Source organism: Cygnus atratus, chromosome 3 (assembly GCF_013377495.2).
Source record: "Cygnus atratus isolate AKBS03 ecotype Queensland, Australia chromosome 3, CAtr_DNAZoo_HiC_assembly, whole genome shotgun sequence".
Classification (NCBI taxonomy): Eukaryota; Metazoa; Chordata; class Aves; order Anseriformes; family Anatidae; genus Cygnus; species Cygnus atratus.
Window position 1 is genome coordinate 79,158,360 of NC_066364.1, and position 21,954 is coordinate 79,180,313.

At 41.8% G+C, this 21,954-nt stretch overlaps 1 protein-coding gene across 1 annotated transcript in view; it reads left to right on the forward strand.

The window, feature by feature from the left end:
* KCNK1 (potassium two pore domain channel subfamily K member 1) overlaps positions 1-17,248 on the forward strand; it is a 34,421-nt gene extending 17,173 nt beyond the window's left edge. The window contains exons 2-3 of the mRNA XM_035561941.2: positions 10,398-10,793; positions 14,355-17,248. Of these exons, the coding sequence (XP_035417834.1) occupies positions 10,398-10,793; positions 14,355-14,614 (656 nt within the window). The 3' untranslated portion in view covers positions 14,615-17,248. The remainder of the gene's footprint in view (positions 1-10,397; positions 10,794-14,354) is intronic.
* Positions 17,249-21,954: the final 4,706 nt, after the last annotated feature.

Here is a 21,954-nt window from a genome sequence, read left to right on the forward strand (position 1 = left end):
ATATTTCTATATTTTCATCTCTATAAAAAAGATTAATAAAAAAGATTAATAATAATTCATATGAAAATGTCAGGATTTGGAGACAGAAAAATTAAAGGTTGTTTGTGCTTCATTGTCAGTTGTTGTTAATGTTTAAAGTGGCAATAGTTCCTCTTGTACGTAATTGATACAGGAGGAAAAAAAAAAAAAGGAATTGTAAAGACATGCCCAGGACACAACTTTCACTTTTCCCATCTTCTTCCTATATATAGAGATGTACAGCAACCTTGATATCATACAGGGTACAGAAATCTCTCCTAGAACGGAATTAGCCTGCTTCGGCAGCTAGGGAGGAACCAAGACAGCAACCCCCTTAACACGTTTCCTAGCTCAAAAGAAGAAGAATATTCCTTATGCGTGCCTTGGACGAGAAACAGATTACTGATTAACATGAATAATGCAAGGATTTCACTGACAGAATTTTGGAATTACAAAATGATCTTTGGAATTTGGGAGTTTCCAGGGCTGCAAGGCTGCAGAAGCTGAAAATGTATCACTCTAGAAACTTGTAAGTGGACTTAGAACAGCACGTGCACGCACAAAAAGACACAAGTTATCATTATAAGCAGATGGTACTGCATTTTTTCTATAGTTAAAAACAAATAACCAGATGCACAATGTATGTATCAATTTGATGTCCATTGGTAAACTCAAGTGAAAAGCCCTAATGCACTCTCAATTTTCCTTGCATAATTAATGGCCACAGGCGAGCCAGCAGGGTGCCCTCGGAGCAAAGAAAGCTGCTGGTGCCTTGGGCTGCATTAGGAGGAGCGTTGCCAGCGGGCCGGGGGAAGTGATCCTTCCCCTCTGCTCAGCCCTGGGAAGTGCTGGCTCCAGGTCTGGGCTCCCCAGTGCAAGAGGGACGTGGGGCTGCAAAGGTGATGGAGGGATGAGAGAACCTCTCCCATGAGGGAAGGCTGAGAGGGCTGGGACTGCTCAGCCTGGAGAAGAGCAGGCTTGGAGGGGTCGCCCCAATGTGCGTGAACACCTGAAGGGAGGCTGCAAAGAGGATGGAGCCAGGCGCCTTTCAGTGGCACCCAGTGCTAGGACAAGAGGCAGTGGGCACAAACTGGAGCACAGGGGGGTCCACCCGACCACCAGGCAGCACTTCTGTGCTGTGGGGGTAACAGAGCCCTGGCACAGGCTGCCCAGAGAGGCTGTGGGGTCTCCTCATGGGAAATCTCCAAAAGCCGCCGGGACATGGGGCTGGGCAGCCTGCCCTGGGTGGCCCTGCTGGGGCAGGGGTTGGGCCAGGTGGGCTCCAGAGGTCCCTGCCAGCCTCAACCCTTCTGTGATCCAGTGAGAACATACGAAAAAATGTGAGGCTGAATTTGTGACTGGGAACGTAAAAGTATTTCTTTGAAAGGGAATTGTAGCATGTGCACGCTGTTGGTTTTCTCTCCTGTGCAGCCACTTTTAATGGCAATCTCCATGATTTGTTTTTTCCTTTCAATTTGCTCTTTAAACATCTTCTCTTTGGTGATTTCTATTTTAAAAAGGGGAGAAAAAAAACAAACCAAAGACGCAGTTTAATAGTGATGATGCAGGTAGTGTAGTGATTCTGTTGTCTCTCGGTGCCCAGCAGCATTTCACTCTTTCTTTCTCCTTCCACCCTTCAGTTCATATTTACTGGCTGGCTTGTATTTTGTACTGAAGTTGTAAGCTTCTGGGGCAAAAAAATCTTTTTATTTTGTTTTGGCAGTACAATAAGTGTAAAATGATTGATAAGAATATATACTGGTAAATATTTATTTATTTTATGTAAAGTGATTTCCCACCAGAATTGCTATCCTATCCATAGATCCAGGTCAATAGGAGCTCATGCAGACTAGACTCTACATGTGGGATTCCCAGAGAAGGCATGGGGACCGGTGTGGGGCTTATTGCAAGAAAAGGGATAACTTTTCAAGGGGCTAAGAATGTAATCAGTAAAAAAAAAAACCTGGAATCATTACTCCTTTTGCTCTTGGCATAAGAAACTGTTTTTTTTGTTGTTTTTTTTTTTGTCATGCTTTCTGAAAGTGGATACCTTAAGTCTGAATATGTAGCCATTACCTCTGTCACACTGGGTATTTAGGGTGATGCATGTCACATCACTCAGGACGGGAATTAAACCTGAGTGGTTTGCTAGGTTTGGTGCAAGTTGGTTTAAACAATTCCAAATATAAAAGATTGTAAAGCGAGCTGCTCCCCTAAATAGTGTGGGGAGTATCTCTTGCTCTCCTTCAAACATTTTCCACAGCTTTATTCATCAGCCTCCCCTTTTCCCAGCATCTGTGGATAGAGTTTCTAGTTCCGTTTCTTTCTTTAGATGGGTAAAAATATTGTTTCCTGTGTAGGAACAGATGTGATAGACTACATGATTTGCAAGCTATAAATGTTTTGATGTACAGCTGTTCTGGTAGAAGTTGGTTTTGAAGCTACCTTTGAAAATTGATGCCTGTATATACGTGCTATTGGGTTGATATCTTGGGTTCCTGACAGCCATCCAAATTACTCATACAATCAATCTAGTTACAAAACTGGTGGTGTTCAAAGCCATTCTACCTTTCTTGGTGCAGCAGCTGACATTAGTGAGGTTATTATATGAAGCAGTTCTTTCTGAGCTAACTCCGAACTCAGCTGGCAGGACACTGGTTGTGAGGAATTAGCAGTTTGGGGCACTGATGGCAGCAAAAAGTAATCTCAGAAGGAATTGAAATTGTGTACACACAGTAGGTACATGCAGATCAGTATGTTGGATTCTCTTTTTGTTTTGGAAGAAGTCCCTTGACACACCCCTGTAATATCACGCTGAAATTGTAACTAGAAATTGGCAAAACAGGATTTGCTATTTTGAGAAGAGAGAAGGTGAGAAATCATTGTGAAGAAGTAATCCTCGACGTTAATTTAATTGTTTAAATACTCTTTTACCACTTTTATTCTAGCAAGATTTGAGGGCTACATCATTGGAGGGAGCTGGAATAGCACTGAATCAAATCACTTTGGCTGGAGGTTTAAATCACCTCTCCTGATGCTGTGTGAGGATGGACGTAATGACTGCTTTCCTTCATGGCAAAACTGGTTTAAGAGGTTTCTGCCACACCCTTCATCACCTTCCTAATTACGCTGATGCAGCTGTTTGAGGACAGCATTGTACACTTTAATTAGTGAAATTAACTAGGTTTCAAACAAATTTCCTTCTCACTTTCCCTCATTTTTTCCATGCAGATGGTTTAATTAACACAGTTTACAGCGCATCTTCCTCCTCCTTCTTCCAGTGCACACAAAACCAGTTCCATTAATGGCTCAGCTGAGGAGGCAGCAAAATGTGACATCCAGACGGATTTTCTCTGCTTAAAAATGCCCATCATAGAGGGTTTTTTCTCCCCTTCTCCTTTCAGTCATGTAGAGTAGCTTGTCTCAGCCTGGCTGGAAATCAGAGTTCTCAGGTTTGTTTAGTGAAACGGTGTTGGCAACCTCTTTAATTTTCACTCCTGCTCTTTCACATAAAACTCTGTTTTAAATGTCTTGTTTTAATGGCTTTGCTGTATCTCAAACCTGACTAAAAGTTCTGAAAAGTCCTTTGTAGCAGCACAGCACTACTGATTTGCACATTTTTAGCTATGGACCAACTTTCATGTCTTTTATAAGTCTTTTGAATTCTTCTTCCCACCTGTGATACAGGGAAGAGAGGCTTACATGCAATGGTGTGCTAAAATGTTAACTACCTGCCTATCTGCCATCTGTAAAGTTAGTTACTTGTGTCCTTCCCAATGCACACCTGATAGAAATAGAGAAGTCAAAATACCTTCCCTGAAAGACAACTTGGTTGATTCTCAGCAGATTCTTTGCCATGTAGAGAGATACTGCATAATGCAGCGTGTCTTTGGAATTGCTTTCATTCTGTGTAGTAGGTGGCTTTTGCGTGCTAATTTATGGCCCAGTCAACTGCTCGACTTTACATAAAATTCCTAATCAGCTACTTTAATCGTGTTGTTGATATGAATTCTGTAGGGCAAGTTTCTGATCACTGGTTACTGCTATGTTCCTCCTTGCAGTAGAAAAAGTACTTGAAACTTCTATGTGATCTCTCTGCCACATGGGTCTCCCATTAGCTGACATTTCCCTTTTGTCTTGGAGGATTATAGCCCAGTTACAAAGAAGGATGTATCTCACTGTTTAACACATGGAAAATGTCAAAGGCTTATAAAAACAACTGTGTAGAAATTACGTAAATGTAATCACTGGCCTCCATCATCGTCATATTCCAGTGAGTCACATTATGCTTGGGATGAATGAAAAAGGCTTTTATGTGACTTTAATATGTAGCACATAATTCCCTTCGTCTGTTGGGGCGTTTGGAGATTGTGAGCAGACTTGAAAGGGCTGACTTCTCTTCAGGGATACTGACTCAGACCAGCAAAGGGATGAGTGTGTGTGTAGCGTTGTGCCACCAGGTTTGGGTTGGGTGTTATGACTCTGCCACCTGGACATGCCGAGGACAGCCCGCTCCCCGCCCTGACGAGCTCAGTGCTGCCACGTGGGGCTGGTGGCATTGCAATGGGTCACCTTGGGTAGGGGGACCTGAAGGAGCAGTGGCTTGGCAAAACACATGGTGGGAAGGAGAACACCACCTGGCAGAAGCAGACAGACAACACAAACCCATTAGCTGGCGTTGACTGATTAGGTCATGAAGGGAGAGGCGTGAGCTTTAGCGGTGTGGGCTGGGGTCTCTGGGCTGGCCTCGTTCTCATGAAAGCGATAATGGGCAGCCAGTGCCCATGGATCTAACAGGGGCAAGGGAAAGGGACAGTCCTGCAGCCTGCACACACACCTGAACTTCATCACCATAGCCTGGGAGAGGCTGACCAGGGGAAGCTTTCTGAGGGCTGCTGTTTCTTAACAAAAGGAAGTCCAATTACTTAATGAGCTCCAGGAGGGACTGAACTATGAAGAGACAAAGCAATGATGATGATACAGAACTACTTAGCTTGGTCAAAGGCAGTAACTGAGAAAGATGAAAGTTGAAACACACGGTGCCAACAAGTACCAGGCTAACACAGGGTGGAAGAGTATTATGGAATGGTTGTACATGATGCTGGGTTTGACATAGTCTGCTAGGAGTTGGATGGTCTTGTGAGCTACGTAGGGGCTCTGCAAAACAAGCTAAGTGTCGTGGTATATCAAGATGGAGGGAGAAAATATTTCTTACCTGGAATAGAATGATCTGAGTATCTCTTTGCAAAGTGATGTGACAGAAACAATTAGATATAGAGAAGACAGAAGAGGAAAATAACTAAAAGAGATGCTCGCATGAGGGATATAAACCAATGAAAAGTATAGAAAAGTCATGACCAAGCCTTTTTAGAAAGATACAAGAACAAAAGATTAACTTGAAAGACTGCAAATGTCAAAGTAAATAGTTTATTGAACGCATAATTGACCTGTATAATTCCCTGCACCAAGATCAATATAAAGAGATTTAAGAATTTTAAATAACTTTTAAAACTAAGCACCTTTGTGGATTATGGGGACGTTCAAAATTACATCAGAAGAGATACAAATATTTTGTATATTTATGTAAACTTCTAACAGTTTAAGTCTTCCGAGTTATAAGAGAGTAAATGACTTTTAGGGAGAAAAACAATCCTCTTATGTTAGCAGAACTGAAGCCCAGCTATGCATGTCCTGTAAGGTTTTGCTCTTTGTACGAACAATCAAATACCAGTCTCTGTCAAGATGCTGAACTAGATGAACTGTTGATCTTATTAAATGTGGTAAATCCTGCTGGTCTTGTATGAGCTAGTTTGTGAGCTTCTTGAAGGAATGGTACCTCTAATTTATGAATAGACAACAGAAAGGATTATGCATGAATAATATATTTTTATCTCTGGTGTCATTTTGCTTCCGCACTTGGGCAGTTTATCTGAAGGTTTGGTTTTTCAAAGGTCAGTGCTTTTAAACAGGCGATTGTGGTCTGATGTTCAGATTATACACATGAAGATATAGCACACTGTAAATCTTGTCTGTCTTTATAATCAGTAATTATGAAATGCTGTGGAGATGCTACGTGGGCAATTTAATTCTAGTCACCCATAGCAAGTCTATCCAACTCCTCTCTGATAGATTAAAGAAGTGTATTCATTTTAATAAGCAGAATATAAATAGTTCCCTTTTTGTGAGCATCCTGTTCTCATAACAAAAATAATGTCTCAGGATTGCAATTGTAACGCTTCTGAGCGTGGTAGTTTCTGCTGAAAAAGGCACACTGCCATACATTGTATTATCTATTGTTAACGTAGAACCAGCGTACGCTAGGCACTTTATGGAGGGATCACAGAAAGCCATTTCCCTGAAGAGGCTGCAGTGCAAGGAAGCAACAAACAGTTGCAGGAGAAGAGATGGGAGGCAATCAAGTGCAAATGGCTGAAGGCAGACATGGAGTGTTGTCTCCTTCCTCGGATCTGTAATTTCTTGTGTTTTAATATATGGCTGTAGGCTCTTTGTTGGTTTGTTTTTTAATGACTTTTGTACAGTGATGGCTAAAGCATACAGGGATTGCTAGGAATAAGTCATGTAAGCGGTTTCATACTGGGAAAAAATACGGGCCATGTTCCTCCCTGCCTGCCACAGCTTCGTAAATTGTGGCTGTTTTAGCTCAAGATTTCAGTGTAATTATTCCCAACCAGTGACTCTGGATCCTGAGGAGCAAGCACATGTTGATCACTCTTCTGTTGCTGCTGGAAGATGTGATATTCTTACTGTGGCTGGCTGTGGGGAGTGTATAGTCTCTCCTTGGTCTGAAGCTACCAACATTCAGCATTACTACGCTTCCTGTAAAGGTTAACAGCTGAGGGATACACAATCCCCTTTCTAACCTTTATGTGATATGGCAGAGCAGACCTTAGAAGGTAGCATCTGCTTCAGGCATCTCAGCTAATTCTGTGAACTGAGAAAATTTTGGTAAGGGTTAGCCAAGAGGCTGGTCTGAGCACCCAACTTAATCAAACCTTGTTGCAAACTTTCCTGTAGCAAAGTATTTGATTTTACACTTTTCTCTGAATCTGGGTGCATACTGTGTAGCACCTGGAGAGATGATTTGCTTGTCCTTCAGGAGAAGTGATAGAGAGATAACAGCACCAGAACCACTCCTCACTGAGAAATGAGCTGATCACTGCTTGGGTCAGCACAGAGGCTGGGGTTAAATTACCATCAACCTGCCCTGTGCCTAAAGAACTGACAAATGCATCAGGGATTTTTTAATTTTTATTTTTTCTATGCATGATACAAATTTTCGGGTTCAAATTAGTAAAAACTTGGATTAATTGTACAGTTCAAGCACACATTAATTATAGGAACCTGGAGCTTATAAAGGATTTTGTAGATCTGCAAGCTCAATTTCTGCTTGTCATGTATAGCTTCATGGTGTAACGCCATCCGTAAAGTTACCAAGCTTCATCATTATTTGATTATGATGAATAACCAGGGCTCCATCCTAAACATAGCTGTTTTATTTCCCCGGTATTGTATGTGCGTGGCTGTTGCAAAACTCTTCTCTGAGGGTTAGACACATTTTTTCTAATTCCTAGATTAAATTTAGTTATGGCTACATCAAAACTATTTGTTTGTGTGGCAATATTATTCTTCATCTGAAACATTTCTTTTCCCTTGGTAGCACTTGTCTGCTGATGCATTAATAGGGAGATAGTATATCACTTTTCAGCCTCCATTCAGCTGTGTCAGGGAAGCCAACCGCTTTTATCTTTCACTCGTGGAAAAGTTTCTATTCCTCTGGTTGTTTCAGTGACCTTTCCCAGTTCTTCTTTCAGTGTGAATTCATTCTTAAGCGTGGATGTAGAGAATGAGGTAGATTAGACCAGATGAGGTCTGCCCTATGTCTTAATCAAGTAACACATCTCTAGTGCTGCTTTACTGAAGACCCCTTGATGTGATAAAGCATTGCAGTTGCTGTTTTCATGTTTGTATCACGTGAGTCAGTTTCAGATATGCTACGATCAACTCAAACACACCTTTCCTTTCCTTGAAACTTGGAGATGGTTTCCTGTCACAAAATATTTTCAGAAAAACAAAGCTGTAAGAACCACAGGGCAGCTGGGCCATAAAATATCACTTGAAAATGAGTGGGATAAAATGTTAAGTGATGCACACAGCAAACACCATCATAGTTACACATATGAAGTGATGGGATCTGCACAGATGAATACCTGGATACCTCTGAGGGGCAAGGCCCTACTGTTCTGATAGACAGGGCCAAGAAGATGTCATCTCAGTGCTCACTCGTAGTCAGAAGCACCAGTCAGATGTCCGGTATTACTAGGGCGGAGTAGATCAGAAAGTGGGAAGTGTTGGAAGTGTTCTTTGCCGCTTTCTAAATCTGGTTCAGCTGCATCTGACATGCTCTGTGTGGTTCCGTTCTCTCATCTCAAAACACACAAAGCAAACAGAAGAAGTTGAACAAGACAAAAGCCATTATGATTTTCAGGGGTTCAGAAGACTGAACGTAGATGAATTTTTGATAGTCATTTAAATTCAAATACAATTGAAGACTCGTATCAAGTTAGCTAGTGTGGAGAAACTACATGTCATAAATTTCTTCTGGTATGATTTGGTATGTTGGAATGATACAATATCTTGCCCATCTTTCATGGTCTGGAAGCGTCTCTGTGTCTTAAAAAAAAATATATTCTTTTTCTTACTCTGCTGGAAAACTTAAAAGAGCAATACTTCTACTATTAAATTCACTAATCTAGAGGAGAAATATCTGGTGTTCATATAAGAGGGGTATTGCTCTCTACAACTACCTGAAAGGAAGGTGTGGGGAGGTGGTGGTAGGCCTCTTCTTGCAGATAACTAGTGACAGGACTAGAGGGAATGGCCTCAGATTGTGCCAGGGGAGGTTCAGGTTGGAAATGAGGAGACATTTCTTCTCAGAAAGAGCAGTCAGGCATTGGAACGGGTTGCTCAGGGAGGTGGTGGAGTCACCGTCCCTGGGGGTGTTCAAGGAAAGGTTGGATGTAGTGCTTAGGGACATGGTTTAGTGGGTGACATTGGTGGTAGGGCAGTGGTTGGACCAGATGATCTTGAAGGTCTCTTCCAACTGTAACGATTCTATGATTCCATGAACAGTTGGTTTCACGGGGGAGAAGGCAGGAGGCCCCCAAGAGCCCTCAGGGAACGTCTGCCTGCTCCAGTGCTGTGCTGGGCAGACTGGGTGAGTTCAGAAATCAACAGCGGCATAGCCCAGTTGCATTGAGTTCTGCCAGGCTTCCTCAAGGTACCTAGTTGCAGGAGCTCTGTAAAATGCCTCATGTACAGCACTAACGTAACCTGAATGAGCTAGCGGACTTGAGGCTGCAGAATTACTAGGGCCTGTCTGCACTTGTTCGTAGTTGCAGCTCTTTACCCTGATATTCCAAGCAAGATTTCAAGAGATTTCCCCTTCCTTGCTGCAATAAAAACAAATTTTTCTTGGCTGGCAAACAGAAGAAAGCATTCCTGGTTTATGCTGGCTTTACTGCTCTTTTCTGCACCCATGATTCACACTTAAAGCCAGGCTGTCTGGCAGAGTGTGCTTTGGCAGCATAGCTGCTTGAGCTGTATGCAAGTGTAATTGCACATGTTTGTGGAATTGAGGTTGCTGGCCGTGATCAGCTTGTAAAACAGTGGATGCATTCCTGCAGTTGAAACAGATCACTGTTGATATTTCTGGTACGCAAATGACTAGGCAAAAATCCAACCGCAATGGTTGGATCCTGGAGTTTGGCTGTGAAAATATTTGTTCTGCTTTTAGGTGTTTGATGGGTTATCATCTAAACACCTCCTGGGAATATGGAAGTGCTCAGTGTGGAATGCTGATTTAAATGTTTTTAAGTGCAATTTAAATGCTTTTCACAGAAGGTCTCAGAGTGTTTTACTACAAAGTAGATATAGGAACACTTTCCTGAAGTATAGATTGTCCCAGTAGATAAGGTGGGTAAAAGAAAAAGTTGCATCACTTTGTAAAACTTAAAAAGGTCAGGAGGAAAACCCAGATTAAAACTCAGATTTCCTGCCACAGGCTCCCTGCTCCCAAGTAGTCATTACTTTCTTCTCCAAAATAAGCATTAATACAATTATGTTCACAATTCTGAAATACAAAAATATTTTTGGATTTTTAATTCTTTATTGCCAGTACTTAGGCTCTATTTGCTTCCTTAAAGCAGACCTTCTTTGAATAGCATTTATCAAGAACAGCTGAATTCAGACTTAGCACTAGCAAAGCAGTTCTTTACCTTGTGCAATATAGTCAATATCAAATAGGTACACGAGGGTCCCAGATTTGGCTCAGTCTATGTCTTCCCTCTGCTTTGTTTCAGGTTATGGACACACAGTGCCTTTGTCTGATGGAGGAAAGGCCTTCTGCATCATCTACTCAGTCATCGGGATCCCATTTACGCTGCTTTTCCTGACAGCAGTGGTGCAGCGCATCATTGTTTATGTCACCAGGCGGCCTGTGCTATATTTCCACATTCGCTGGGGCTTCTCCAAGCAGATCGTTGCAATCATCCATGCTGTAGTCCTTGGGTTCATCACTGTCTCGTGCTTTTTCTTCATCCCAGCAGCAATATTTTCTGTTCTGGAAGATGACTGGAATTTTTTGGAATCTTTTTACTTTTGTTTCATTTCCCTGAGCACCATTGGCCTAGGAGACTATGTGCCGGGAGAAGGCTACAATCAAAAATTCCGAGAGCTGTATAAAATTGGAATTACATGTAAGTGTAAAACTAACCAATTAAATGAGAGGGTTTTATTTAAAATAATTTAAAAACAGGCTTCCCCTATCCATTCCACGGGTGGTGATTGCTTTGAGCCATCAGCTAGCAAATTGGGGTAACTGCTAGCGTTGTAGGTAACTTGGACTGGCGTACGCTTCGTTGGGTTAAAAACTGGCTGGATGGCTGGGCCCAAAGAGTTGTGGTGAATGGAGTCAAATCCAGTTGGAGGCCGGTTACTAGTGGAGTCCCCTAGGGCTCAGTGCTGGGGCCGGTCCTCTTTAATATCTTTATCGATGACCTGGATGAGGGGATTGAGTGCACCCTCAGTAAGTCTGCAGACGACACCAAGTTAGGTACGTGTGTCGATCCGCCCGAGGGAAGGAAGGCTCTGCAGGAGGATCTGGATAGGCTGGAGCGATGGGCTGAGGTCAACTGTATGAAGTTCAACAAGGCCAAGTGCCGGGTCCTGCACCTGGGGCGCAACAACCCCAAGCAACGCTACAGGCTGGGAGATGAGTGGTTGGAAAGCTGCCTGGCCGAGAAGGACCTGGGAATACTGGTTGATAGGCAGCTGAATATGAGCCAGCAGTGTGCTCAGGTGGCCAAGAAGGCCAACAGCATCCTGGCTTGTATAAGAAGCAGCGTGGCCAGCAGGTCTAGGGAGGTGATTGTCCCCCTGTACTTGGCTCTGGTGAGGCCGCACCTCGAGTACTGTGTTCAGTTTTGGGCCCCTCGCTACAAGAAGGACATGGACGTGCTCGAGAGAGTCTAGAGAAGGGCGACAAGGCTGGTGTGGGGTCTGGAGAACAAGTCTTACGAGGAGCGGCTGAGGGAGCTGGGCTTGTTCAGTCTAGAAAAGAGGAGGCTCAGGGGCGACCTTATCGCACTCTACAGGTACCTTAAAGGAGGCTGTAGCGAGGTGGGGGTTGGTCTATTCTCCCACGTGCCTGGTGACAGGACGAGGGGGAATGGGCTAAAGTTGCGCCAAGGGAGGTTTAGGTTGCATATTAGGAAGAACTTCTTTACTGAAAGGGTTGTTAGGCATTGGAATGGGCTGCCCAGGGAAGTGGTTGAGTCGCCATCCCTGGAGGTCTTTAAAAGACGTTTAGATGTAGCCCTTAGTGATATGGTTTAGTGGAAGTTTTGTTAGTGTTAGGTCAGAGGTTGGACTAGGTGATCTTGGAGGTCTCTTCCAACCTAGACAATTCTGTGATTCTGTGAAATTATGCATCTGTGAACTGCGTAAAGAGGAATGTTTTAAATAAGGTCAGTTTCTCAGTTAAGAAAGGAAAAGCTGAAAACAGAATTCCATTGTGCTAAACCATAGCTACTTCTCTCATAATAATAGCAAAAACTGCTCACATTACTGTTACAGAGATGGTCAGGAGCATATCAGGCTAAGGTTTCACAGCACATCACAGAGTCAGGAGTTGGTTCATGTAACCTAAGGTCAACTTGTAAGGTGAGATGACAGACAGAGGTGAATCAAGGAGCAGTGAGAAACGGGCAGAAGAGCTAAGTTTCTTACTCTGGTTGTAACAGAAGGTAGCTGAAGCTGGCATTGGGACATACCAGCTGTCAAACAGAGACAAATAGACTGAGGTGATAACAAAGCAAGACCGTGAATGTTAAATTTAAGTAGTTTAATTGTGTTTGACACAGAAGAGAGGCACAGAGATCAGTGGTTTGATCAAAGAGTACAGCTGAGAACATTATCTGTGTGTTAACATTCTGAATGAATATATTTTCTGATATGGCATCAGTCTGCACAGTCCTGGATCAGCCGAAGCACTCATTAAAAGATCTAAATAGACAAAACAAACCATTCATGTCAGGTATGTCTCTGTCTGTGCTCTGTATGTGACCCAGCAATAGTATAGACAAAGTGTCCATTGACTTTTTTTTTTTTCTTTAGGTAAAATATAAATTGTGCCTTGAATTTGCATTCCTTGAGGCAAGGCCTTGAACTAGCCAAAAGAGCACGTTATTTTGTTCTCAGTCTCCTCCAGGCTCATGGTCATTGCAGGTTTCTTCCTCTCCCCATCCTGTTTATCTTACCAGCAGATTTTAATGATTACCCTGCTGATTTGCAGAGTTGATTTGGGGATGGTAAATGATGAAGTGAAGAGTGGAAGTCATGCATAATAAAGGCCTTGTCGAAATTCTGAAAGCTCAAAACCATAAAAGAATATGTTGGATCAAATCCTTTCCCTCTCCCCACCCCCCAACTGAAAAGCCAAAGTTTCCTTTTCTGGCCAGAGATAAACATTCTATAGCTTGAAATTGAAAATTTAGGAAATAGATTGAAGGAAATTCTAAAAGGAAAAAGTAGGCAGTGATGTATTTTAAAACTGTAGAAGTTAAATAATCTACACTCATAACTTTTGAATTATTCTTTCTTCTTTCACGTGAACAATTCATGAAACCAAACAGGATGTATAAAAAGTTTTCTCTTTCTGAACCTAAATTTTCTTCAATAACAGTTCTGGAGTTCAGATCTGAAAATGCTGAATGATTGCTACAGGCTTTTCAAGGAAAACACAGGTCTCCCTAAATCAAGCGTTGATTAGCTGGACTGTGTTTCAGAGCTAATTAAAATTTCTCGGTGCAAATTTATAGATGCTTTTTAATTGACATAGCTTTGCTATTTTCTCCCTGCATTAATGCATAGCTCCCTTTTAATTTCATGAGGTAAAGCTTAAAAACAATTCATAAATTTTAGCTGTAGTGTTGATTTAGATCAGTACCTGGCATTGCAGTATTGATTTAACAGTGCTCCTGGAAGAGAGAGAGGGAGGAGTGTTATTTTCAGTGAATAATCTGCAACTGCATGTAAAATATTTCTGCTTTTTGGTAACAAAGCACTATCCATGTGTAAATTCTAATAATCAATCTCTGTTCATCTTTCAGCACATTCAATTTTTAGCCTTTGGATGAACATGATTTATTAATAATTACACACTTAGCTTCTGCTTGATTTAGTCATTGAAATGATAAAATAATTAAGTAGTCACGTTCCTTGTTAGATTGTAATGATCAGTAACAAGGATCTAATGAAAAACTGGGATTAAGAAATGCTCATTTTAACACCTTCCCTCAAATTCTGGATACATATGTTTCGAGTGCAAAACAAAAGATCTGCTAACCATACAAAACCTCATTTCCAAAAGTCTCACTTCATGGAAGCTAACTAATACCTTTAAAAATCAGAGTCGTCATACCACCAAAGTCATGGGTAATATCATTTAAATAACACTATTAAGTTTGGATAGTTTCTATGTGTTAGTAAAACGCTGTAAATAATCTTCAAGGTTTCATCAGATACAGCAACTTTGTCAGGTTTTTAACATATCAGCAGCACTTTTACAGTAAATTTTATTTTTGTTTTTATTGGTTTTGCACGCGTTTCTAGTTGCTTTGTTTTTTAGAAGACTGACATAATCTTTGGAGATGGCAGGGATGGGAAAAGGTAAAAAGGTACAGAGTTAAAACTGTTCCAGCCCCACTTAATCTGATAATAATTAAAACTTTTTTTTCCTTTTTTTTTTTTGTACCCAGGTTACCTGTTGCTTGGCCTTATCGCAATGTTGGTAGTTCTTGAGACTTTCTGTGAACTCCATGAGCTCAAAAAGTTTAGGAAGCTGTTTTATGTGAAGAAGGACAAGGAAGAGGACCAAGTGCACATAATGGAACATGACCAGCTCTCCTTCTCTTCCATCTCAGACCAAGCAGCCTCCATGAAGGACGATCAGAAGGCAAATGAGCCTTTTGTGACTTCCCAGTCTCCAACTTCCAATGACAGCTCTCTAAATAATTAATACAGGGGCGTCCATAACATTGTTTTGGTGCACTTATGCTACTTACCATAAGAAATAGAATGCCTCGCATTTTTTTTCCTGAAAATATTAAAGCTGGAAGACTGTGCTATTTTAACAAGGATTCATCACTTCTGACGTAGAAAAGACTTCTGGGAAAAATGTGGGAGCCACCCTGGGAATAGGGAAAGAAATGTAGGATGTGGCTGGGAACATTAGACCATTTTGCTTAAGAGATGAGGAGTGAGGAGTACCACTTTCAAAGGTGCCAGAGAGAAAAGCTTGCACAAGCAACTTCATATATCTTTAGGAGAGTAGGTCTTCACTGACTTCCAACTCATTTAGTTGCACGCCCTATCTTGCAAGTGGGTGAAATAGCAAATTTTAGGATGTGCACTTTTGATTCTCACAGAAAGGTAGTCATAGATTTAATCCAAATGCACCAAATATCTTAATCTGGAAACAATTTCCAGAGCAATACCTGTAGACCTGCTGGAGGCGAATATCTAGATCATCCCCCTATTGCCCAGTAACTTGCATGTGCAAACAATCACTCTAGGAATGAAAAAGCAAGGCTCCGTTCCCTCCTCTGCCCAGGCCATTTACATTCAAAGCTCCTACTTCTGTAAAATATCCCCTAATAACAAGAAAAATGTTGTCCTGAAGAGAGTGTGCCTTGAGTCTTCCATGCTGTTTTGCTTTGAAAAAATACTTTCATAAATTCTGAGAGGTAGCAAGAGCAATTAAAAAATGCTGGATGAGATAGAGTTTTAGGGATGGGAAACCAGCTGCATTTCAGTCCTTTCTCCTCTGAAATGGCTAGGAATGTTTTTTTTAGCTAAGTGGAACAAAACGAAAAAAATGAAATTCAGCATATGCCATATTTGGCATAGTCATGCGCTTAAGGCATCCGTGTAGCAGAGAGCTGAAATCTTTTCTGCAAGGAAGGACTCAGCTCTGCTTCTTCCACAGTCCAAGCTAGGGGTACTGACCTGCTAGGCATTTGGAAGAACAGAAGTAGCGTCAACTTTTAACGCAGCCCCTTTTTCTTCTTTTGGTATTCTAACTAGTACTCAGAGCACTTTGAAGGAGAATGGAAAGTTTCAGGGCAAAACAAAAAATTTTTCAGTTTTTCATATGGCAAGAAAAAAGGAAAAATGTCACATTTGGTTCGGATGGAACCGAATTTTTTTCCCCTTGGGAAAAGTCACTAAAAAGTCAAGATCCCACTCAACTTGTGAAGCTGGAACCTCTTTGGCTATTACAGGAGAGGCATTTCAGTCCAGCTACCACTCACTGTGCTGAATGCAGGGACCTCGGAGTGAATTTCAGGGAGCAGGAGATGAGACTAAGTGGACACAGTACTCTCTCTTCTGGCCTTAAGTATCTATGAAATGGAATCTTGGTAATGCTTTGCAATGAACAAAAGATCTGGAGCACAAATAGCCATATTAGGACAGCCTCCCACATAGGAATAGTGTAGAGGAGAGCCTTTTCCCTGCAGTGCAAGCATGCCAGATTGCCTGTAATTTGGCTTTTAGTGTTTAGAGCCGAACAATATTTTACTGCGAAAGAAAAAAAAATTGCAGCGTGTCTAGAATTAGCTCACAAGGGAAAATACTTGAAAGTAAATAACCCGAAATATTCTGTGTTTGAGCTTAATTATAGCTAGCATCAAACAGATTTTGTATCTTTACTGAAAAAACTTACTTTATGGTTAAATTGCTAAAAGTCTTCAATTTATATTTGTAGAAAACCAGAGCTAAAAGATTTTGGTTGTTTTGGGTTTTGTAGATTAGGTGAGAGCATACTGTGTTTGCATGTTCCCAGGAAAGTGGCTATTTTTATACTGCCTAAGTTAACACAGTTCTATTTATAATGAATGTTAACCAATATATATGTACATATATACATAAATATATTTATATACTGTACATATATCATAAATCACCAGAGTTTAACCAACTTAGGCACAGTGTTTTAGATTTGCTTTCCTAGGTTTCTCTTTATACAATGAATAATCAAAAACTGTGGCATTAAAATAACACCGACATAAAATTAAGCATACTGTCTTACAAGAAACATGTATACTGATTTTTTTTCAGTGAAATTTTATTGTTTTCAGTACCTTAAAATTCAAGATTTCTTTTAACGTCAGTATAACATTAAGCTCTAGAGGATGTGCACAGATGCTAAGTGATATACAAAGATAATTTTGCAGTGTGTACACAATTGCAAAATGTAGACACATGAAATGAAAGCACAGAATTCACAGTGGAAGCGATGAACTAAGCCGTGTACTGTGATATAGGTGAGTATTTCTTATTTTAAACTTAAAGAGTATGGCTTTTGTCTGCCTGCACTATGAAGTGGGGAGTATTTTTTTGAGTAGTGTGTGTGCACGTGCACATACCGTGCAAAAAGCCTGTCTGCATTTGTCGAGATTGTGCATCCTTTAGTTAGTCTTCCTCACCATAAGGAGGGATGGTTAATGCCAGAGTGTGTTATCTAACCTTGATATTGATTGTAGCTTAGCATTGTATTGATTATTCCTATAGTGAAAAAAAAAGCATTCCAAAGTGTGTTTGTTTTTGTTTCAGATGCTGATTATAGCAAATAAAAAATAGTGGCATAACATTTATCTTGTCTTTATAACCTAGCTACTCCAATATTTGAGGGAATCAATAAAAAACTCATTGTTGGTTATCAGTAGCGCTGATCAAAATAATGATCTTCAGTTCCTACCGGTTTTACATCTTCTTGTGAAGCCAACACAGAATATCAGAGCACTTAAAGCAGGCATCCAGATGAGAAGATGACAGACTTGCACAAGTACCTTGGTAAGAAATGCGTATCTTTCCTGGGAGCAAACTATGAAGCAGGTGCATGTAAACCCAATTAGAGAGCGTGGGTCATCAGTGCTGAAATAAAAGTTGCAAGAGGGAGTCAGAAAAGTGAGTAAATAACTCCTACAGAAAAGAAAATTGTTTGGGTCCTGTCATCATGTAACCACCCTCCTGTTTCCAATTGATCCAGTCACATATCCCATTATTAGCTTTATTCCCATGCTACAACTGACACTTTCCATCTTCTCTGTCTTTCAGTGATTAAATATAAATTTGTTTTATTACTATTTCAAGGGAAAGAACTGGCAGGCCATTTAGTTTCATGAGGGAAAGAAAATGGAAGAACCAGCTGAGTTTTGATGTCAGAGCAGAGTGACGGCCATGTTTGTCCCTCTGAGAACATGTCCTGTTCCCTAAGAATTTCTTCCTAAGGATTACCAATGGCATCTACTGCAGGTGAACACAAGACTTGCTGAAAGTTGAAATAAGTAGTGGAATGAGTAATTTTTATTGTAGGTAACTTCAGAGACTTGGGTGGTACGTGGTTTTAATGCTAGTACTACAGAAGTTAACTAGTTGGGGGGTTATGTCAGAGTAGTTACAGAAGAGCAGCAGTCCTGCATTACACTAAATGCTTGTCTAGGCCAGTATTGTTTTGGCCAAGAGCTGATACGTATGGGCTCACGTAAGGAGAGGGCAAGCATGTAGTAACAGTTCCCCAGGATATTCTCCTGGCTCCCAGCAATGTGCAGCTCTGTGCCTATGACAGTATCTGGGAGGTACGGAGAGTCAACGCAGGCATGCTGTGTAAAACTTGCTACACTGATGTGTGCGCTCTGTTTCAGCAAGAGATTGTCACGCACAGGATCAAATGAAGGTTTCCCATTTCTTTTTTGAAAGACCAGCTGCTTTGTGGGAAAGGCAGGGGAATGCCTTTTACCTGCTGTTACTTGGACATTGCTGTCCTCTGGGTAGATTGGAACAGAACCTTGCAACTCCACATTACCATTTGCTTTGTAGTCAGAAGTGAACTGAGATGAACCATAACTTGCTAAAAATATCACTGCCCCGATGCTATGCTATTATTATTCATTCTTCCAGATCTGCCTTCTGTGGAGGCAAAACTAAATTACTATTCCTGGAAGCAGTGTCATTCCAGATGTGCAAAAGAACAGGGCTTCTCTTCTCTTCAGAGTATTTCACTAGTAATGGCCATCATTGTAGTGTGTATCAAGAGGCTCTTAGCCAAAAAGTGTGCATCTTCATGTTGCTTGCTTCAAACAGTAATTTTTGAAATCACTGTGACCAGCTCTATAAATTCACGTGCTCACTAATGCATATTGAGTATTCAATGTGCAGCATTGTTAATGTCAATGTTGTAAATCTCATCACCTCCTGAGATATCATTCTATTTGCTTTTTACTGTGCATTTCTTATCCCAATTACTTTCAGAGGCCATCATGTTGCCACTGATGATGTGTGCTGTCATGCAGAGTTATTTCACCGGTCATGATGCGGATTTGTCAGAGCCATTGCCCTAGCTGACAAAGAGACTGCCACTGTGGAGTCTGTGCCAAATAACGGATTTAGGGAATGAGGAGGGAAAGTGTGGCTGGGGGCAGGTGCGCGGGCTGACAGCAGAGCACAGCGCCTGTCACGAGGGAAAGCAGAAATCAGAGCAGTAGCAAATGTCAGGACGAAATCATCCCGACAGGCTGTTAAGTGACCGCATAGTTTTCACCAAGCTTCGTTACCTGTTGCTGGGAGTAAGAGGAAAATACATCTAGAGGAAGGAAGGAAGAAGGATATGCCCAAAATTCATCTGAAGCTAAACTCAATGGAATTTTACCTTTTTGCAATTTGTTTATAACCCACAGCTGTTACTTCAGTTGCACTGCATGTACCACAAATCAGGAGAGCAGTTTCCACAGTACGTATCTTTCCTGTGCTCCCCGAATCTTTTTGCACTTGTTCTAATAACAGATCTTCCCATATTATGTCCACTAAGTGGTCAGCCCTATAAGCAGGAGCGTAGGTCAACATCACTGCTGAGACTTCCCCATCCCTGAACACGTGAGCATCCAGCTTGGCTGCAGCCACCGCTGGTCCTGCCAGCTTGTTCCTAAAGCTGGTCCCAACGTCTGCCATGCAAAGACCGTGTGATTCACCCGGCTGCTCTCTCTGTACGCCAGCCAAAGTTCATGCTGCTTGTAACATAATGACTATAAAAACTAATAGCTCATCTAGGAGGATTAAATCCTTTCCTTTTTCTCTCAAAGTTCCTCATTATTGTGCTTCTGGCTGTTTAGACTAATTTTATCCTAGCCTGCAATGCCATGTTATCCTACAACTGTGAAGTGGCTGGCTCAGCCACGCGTTGGCAAATATTAATTAAGGTGCCGGCATAAACAGAAGGCAGCAAACTGCAATATTGGTTTAAATGGGAATTAGCAAATCCTGGTTCTGCTGTCCAGGGCTGGTGTCCTGACTACAGGCAAAGACCTGTTAAATTTGTTTTGCGATTGGCAGGTGTGATTTGAGGTATTCTTTCTTAACAGAAGTGAAAAATACTGACACCCAGTAGTAAAGCACAGTATCACAGTGGGCCTAAGTCCCCAAATGTTTAGGTAGCTGCTTATGCAAATGGCAGTAATCTGCAAGAGGTAATCAACCATTGTTTGAAATTCATTTTGCAAAAATTCAAATCCACATGCCATTTAATGCAAATTCCTTCTGTACGTTCAGAGAAAACAAAAATGAAAGCAAGAAGATGACTATGGCAGCATTAGCTGCCATACCCCCTACCAGTGCTTTCCATCACCTTGGGGACCCCTGTGTCTCGCTGCTACTTGCATCAAGGCACATGGCACAGCCAGCAGGACCCTCACAGGATGGGTTGTCAGGAGAAGCCCCCAGACCCAATTTCCCCACCCCCAGGTGCCCTGGGGCTGCCTCAGCATCACCAAGGGGCAGAAGCGACGTGGGCAGCAGGGGCCTTGGCCCCTTCAGATCAGCAGCGGCTCTGAGGTGGCCGTGAGAGACAGGAGCCCCTGATGCTCAGCTAACCTCCAGAAACCTGTAAGTAGTTGCCAAGATGCTGATTGTTTTGATGGTGCTGCAAGTATTGCTAGCTCATCTGTTCACAAGGGGAGCAAATAAGGTGTTGGTTTCTTTGCATGTTATGCATTGAAACAAAAACTCATCTCAAAACATCAATACTTTTTCCAATGGTTTTAGTCCTGAATGTCCTTAAATGTGAATTTGGTGACTAAACAGAATAATTTATTGATCTGCATGCAAACAGGAGGCTGGGACCCAATGCTTGAACAAAAATACGTCCTCTGGCAAATAGTTACCCAGGACTTTCTTCCCCCGCTGCAAAATCCAAGCCTGCAGGAAACTCCCAGAAATGATCACAGCAGCAGAGAAGTAGGAATAAACAGAAAGCACAGAAACCTCTGCTCGGCAAGACCCCAGGAAGATAATTTGCCTGCATCCTGACATGAGGGATAGCTAACGCTATCAGCTGCAACCATTTGCTTCTGTTCTTTTCCTACCTTTTTATCACAGTTACACTTTACGATCATTTGTGATCCAGGGGCTACCACCCTTCTTGAATGCAATCCAAACTAATTTTTAAATGATTTTTAGAGGCATTGCATCAGCAACATGACAGTGTCCTAACACCATCACGTTGGCAGCTCCGTGAGGCATGCCCTGAGGCCATGTGGGTCATTTGGTATTTTAATAACCCTTCGTATCTCATGCAGATTCTGTCCTCTTTGTATTTGTGCTGCTGCTTCCCAGATGTGGAAATTATTGACACAGGCAGGTTACCCCAGAATAAAGGCATATATGAGAACTGGGACTTTTCCTAGATCCCAAGAGCCCAAATTCAGCATCTTAGTGCCAAAGTGGTCTTCCTCGTCTCTGGAGGTGGCAGGGCTGTGAGGAAGTAAGAACAGGCATTGAGCTGGGATGTGAATTTCTGAACCTCTCTTGCTTTGATTCAGTTCCTCTTCTAGCCCCCACACTGCATCCATAGCACACAATCCCCTGGGAGCAAATCAATTTTAACATAAATTCAGACTATTTCACATTCAAACTTTAATGCTGTACACAAGCTGGAGCATTAACACTTCTTCTATAAGGTACTGCTTAATCTGAACCCCGGCTAAATGGATTACATGGAAATCCTTGGGAAAGGCTGGGAGGTGCTCAATGAATATTTAGCATGTAGAGGGACAAATTCAAAACAAACAGAGGCAGGCTTCATATTGGTTGTACGTGTGTATTAAAGCTGCAACAGTCGTATATGCTTTTAACAGGCTTAAGTCTTTACTTGGTTATCAGTCCTCTGAGAGATGCTGCTGTCAAATGGTTTAGTCTAAAGACACCCACTGTTTAATGGCTGGGCAATACTGACTCTGAAGGAGGTTTTGGGTAAACAGTGCTCCTGCTGAGCAGAAAAGACTTTCTACGTATTTACACAGCAGA